Source organism: Microtus ochrogaster, linkage group LG10 (assembly GCF_000317375.1).
Source record: "Microtus ochrogaster isolate Prairie Vole_2 linkage group LG10, MicOch1.0, whole genome shotgun sequence".
Lineage (NCBI taxonomy): Eukaryota > Metazoa > Chordata > Mammalia > Rodentia > Cricetidae > Microtus > Microtus ochrogaster.
The window spans coordinates 8537393-8541438 of NC_022035.1; the positions used below are offsets into that span (position 1 = coordinate 8537393).

General features: G+C 39.9%; 1 protein-coding gene across 1 annotated transcript; it reads left to right on the plus strand.

Moving 5' to 3' along the window:
* The first annotated feature begins 2396 nt into the window (after positions 1–2396).
* Positions 2397–3305, plus strand: LOC101982233 (taste receptor type 2 member 3-like). The gene has a single exon (XM_005363792.1). It carries the CDS (start codon positions 2397–2399, stop codon positions 3303–3305), a length of 909 nt encoding a protein of 302 aa, XP_005363849.1.
* The last annotated feature ends 741 nt before the right edge of the window (positions 3306–4046 follow it).

Sequence of the window (4046 nt, forward strand, 5' to 3'; positions counted from 1 at the left end):
AAATACAATATATATGTGTAAATATATAATATATGATAAAGTACATTACAAAAACAGATATTTAATATTTGTGGCACCTAACATTTGTCAAGTGTCTGCTGTGACTTATCCAGGATTCATGACATCTTCTACAGTAATAGTTTATACATTTTGCATCTGGTGTGGGTTGAACAAGGTTATGTCCACGCTTCTTCTTAACCCAGAGAGGGAGCTGATTTTAACACAGTGATTATAAACTCTGCTGGCTGTTAAATACTTCTGAATCTTCTGTTTGATATGGCAGGATCACCTGTTACTATGTTTATATCTCTAGTTTTCTAGTCCTAAGATCAACATTCTACCAAAACAAAAGCAATGAAAACATTGCATGTTTCAACAAAAGGTGTGGCTTTTTTTTTTAAAGCACCGTATTCCCGAAATTGCTATTGAAGTCTAATGCCACAATTCTCTTAAATAAAGGTTGGGCTCAAGGAAGGGAAAGTTTTGTCTTATTGTGTTTCAATATAATATTTTAAACTTATCCTTTGAGACTTTCATACATGTATATAATATATTTCTATCACATTCACCTCCCATTCCCTCCACTCTTTGGGGAACTTCCCCATTTACACTTCTTAACTTCATGCCTTCCTTTATGTTTTTGTAATCTACTGAATCCACTTACATCCATGAGTGTGGGGCCATCCACTGTGGTCTGGTAAGCCTACCAGTGACCATAGACCTAAAGAAAACTGATTCTCTCTCCCTTAGTAGCTATCAACTGGCAAGAGGCCTTCAGCTCGAGGAAGCTTGCATGTGCTCCCCTGACTTCCATGCTGGAATGTTGACTAGCTTGATCTTGTGCAGCTCTTGTACCCAGAAGTGGCAATGTTTTCAAAAGGCCAAGATGCCATGAGTTCTTGAGTACAATAGTCTTGTCCCATCCAGAAGACACAGACACTCCCTGATTCTGGCTCTTTTAACTATTCTTCCCCTTCTATTACCTACGCTTTGGAAGTGGAAAGGTTATGTGATATACCGACAGGAATGTCCAGTTTATGGATGAGCGCTCTACAGACGCTTGTTCTCAGCCTTTTGACCAGCTGTGTATTTGTGTTTTAACTACTGTCCAACACACAGTAAAAGCTTCTCTGATGAAGACTGAAAGTTTCACAAATATGTGGGTAATAAAGTAAAGTACATGTTTAAAACTCAGTTTGATTCTATGTCCATTCGGCAACATAATAGTAGTAGGTTCACCCCTAGAGCCTATGAACTCCTTAGTCACATGTTCTTCATCAGACCTGTGGAGTGCACCTTCAATTCCATTGGAAAGGAGTGCTATTACTCCTATGATAGTCAAGTCATTATTGCACCTATGGGCATGTCTTTCCAGCCCCGTCTTTATTGTAGTTCACAGGGTTCACAGGCAGGATAAACCAATGATGACTTTTTTCCTCCAGCATCCAGCATAGCATTTTCCAATACTATAAAATCTAGCCAGCATAGAGAAAGCTTCCAGATCACTACCAGCTTTATCTCTCCAAATCCTGTGACCAAAGTAAGTGATATCTTCAGCAACAGCATCTTATCATCAAGATCTGGCAGCAATGAATAGCAACAGCACTAACCTATATTGTTTGGTGGGTTGCTGTGGCCTGTATGACAAACAAGTCAAGGGAAGTTATTCACATCTGGAACTGGGGCTTTTAATTTTGTAATCTGCTGCTTCTGGCAAGAACATTATCCTTGGGTAGGGTTGACTCCATTTAAACTCAGCTGTATGTTCATACTTAAGTACATGTATTTGAAAGTTTATACACTAGTAGGTCTCCATATGACTTTTTCCAAACATCTTCAATGTTGTTTATCCTTCCCTGACTCCTTCCTCTGTCCTACCCTTGAATAAAGGAAAGAAAATTTATTAAGATTTCCCAGAAATACTATAAGTCAAAAATGTGCTGGGACGAGTAACATCTGAGATTGGACAACTGCTACAATAAAGAGAAATAAACATGTATTCTACCATTGTTGTCTTGGGGACTAGGAAAAAAATGAAAGACAAAAACATAATAGCAGTAGTTGAAATAAAATATCTTTACAATCAGATTCTTTTTTCACAAGACAAAATTATAAAACAGAATAGTTCAGCCATGGTAGTTCTTTTTGAAGTATATAATTAGAAGAATCAGCCCAACATTCAAATGTTTAGATTTGCATTCTTAGTTTTACATGATAAGCACCCGGTTCAGAAAGTCAGCTAATTTTCTTCCTTATACTAAAGTATGCATAAGACTCTACTGAAATCCAAGTTCCAGCAGCCAGCCAGGTTGCTTGAGACTCTGGGTTCCTGTGTGCTGAGCAAGACCCTTAGAAGGAAGGGCCTGAGGTCATCCAGAGAAACGACGAGATTCATCATGTTCTTCTCTTTCCCAGCTATTCTGCACATGGTCATCATGACTACAGAGTTCCTCATAGGGACCACAGTGAATGGATTCCTTACCATCGTGAATGGCTATGACTTGGCCAAGAGCGGAAAACTCCTGATACTGCAGATCCTCTTGATATGCACAGGGCTGTCCAGACTCGGGCTGCAGATGATGCTGATGACCCAGAGTTTCTTCTCCGTGTTCTTCCCATTTGCATATGAGGAAAATATTTATGGTTCCAATATGATGTTCATTTGGATGTTCTTTAGCTCGATTGGCCTTTGGTTTGCCACCTGTCTGTCTGTCTTTTACTGCCTCAAGATTTCAGGCATCACTAAGTCCTGGTTTCTTTGGCTGAAATTCAGGATTTCAAAGTTCATATGTTGGCTGCTTCTGGGCAGCTTGCTGGCCTCTTTGGGCACTGCAACTGTGAGTATTGAGGTAGGTTTCCCTTTAATTGAGGATGGGTATGTCCTCGGAAATGCAAATCTAAACATTAGTGATAGGAAGTTAAAGAGAAATAATGATTTGCTCCTCGTTAACCTGGCCTTACTACTTCCCCTTGCTGTGTTTGTGAAGTGCACCTCTATGCTGTTCGTTTCTCTTTACAAGCACACGTGCCGGATGCAAGGCAGATCTCAGATGTCAAATGCCAGAACAGAAGCCCACATAAATGCATTAAAAACAGTAACGACATTCTTTTGCTTCTTTGTGACTTACTTTGCTGCCTTCATGGCAAATATGACATTTAGAATTCCGTACAGAAGTCATGAGTTCTTTGTGGTGAAGGAAGTCATGGCAGCATATCCAGCTGGCCATTCAGTCATAATCATTTTGAGTAATTCTAAGTTCAAAGACTTATTCAGGAGAATGATCTGCCTGAAGAAGGAAGAGTGAAGAGGGGACTATCTTGTTTCCCGGCTATTAATCCAGTGGACTCTCATTTTCCACGCCCTCTTTCCTTCTCATTCCTGCCCAGGCCTTACCCAGGATGCTCGAGACCATTGTTTTATCTTGGATGGCTAGGTTATCACTCTTTCATGAACTGTGTGCTGGAGACATTGTGATTTCTGTTAATAACTATTAATTTCTCTGCAGTACCACTTTTTATTTTAGAATTTAGAGCAAGACTTGAGGCTTCCTTGTGAAAATCAATATTTGGCGTTTGCTGTCTGTCTTTCCAGGTAATTGGGGATCTTCTGGTTGAGACAGGGGAAAACATTTGATTTCAGTTCAAGACCTGACAGATCCAAAAAAAAAAAAAAAACGTTCTTTGTTTGATGCACTTAACTTTTTAAAAGAGATTCGTTAGCAGAATGCAGACGGTGTGATAATGTCGCCCACTAAAGGTGACGCCATGGCTCTCCTGGATGACATGGTAAAGTCTCATCCACTTTGGACCTCAAGCGGATAGAGAGGGTCAGGTGCCATTTGAGCTGGTATAGATAAGCAAACAAGAACAAACAGGGATCTCTGTTTTTGTTTAGTTCTTAGCAAAATGAAAATGTGTTTTTCAAGCTTCTGAAGTATCAAACTCACTTCCATAGAGAAACCGTGAAGGAGGATGTCGAATGAAAATCTCAGAAGGAAACAGTCCCTACAGGACCAGACCTGATCCCTGACTAGGACTCTGGTCTG

What these genes read in the sequence shown, in the direction of transcription:
- LOC101982233 (XM_005363792.1), top strand. Translation starts at nt 2,397, where the DNA reads ATGTTCTTCTCTTTCCCAGCTATTCTGCACATGGTCATCATGACTACA.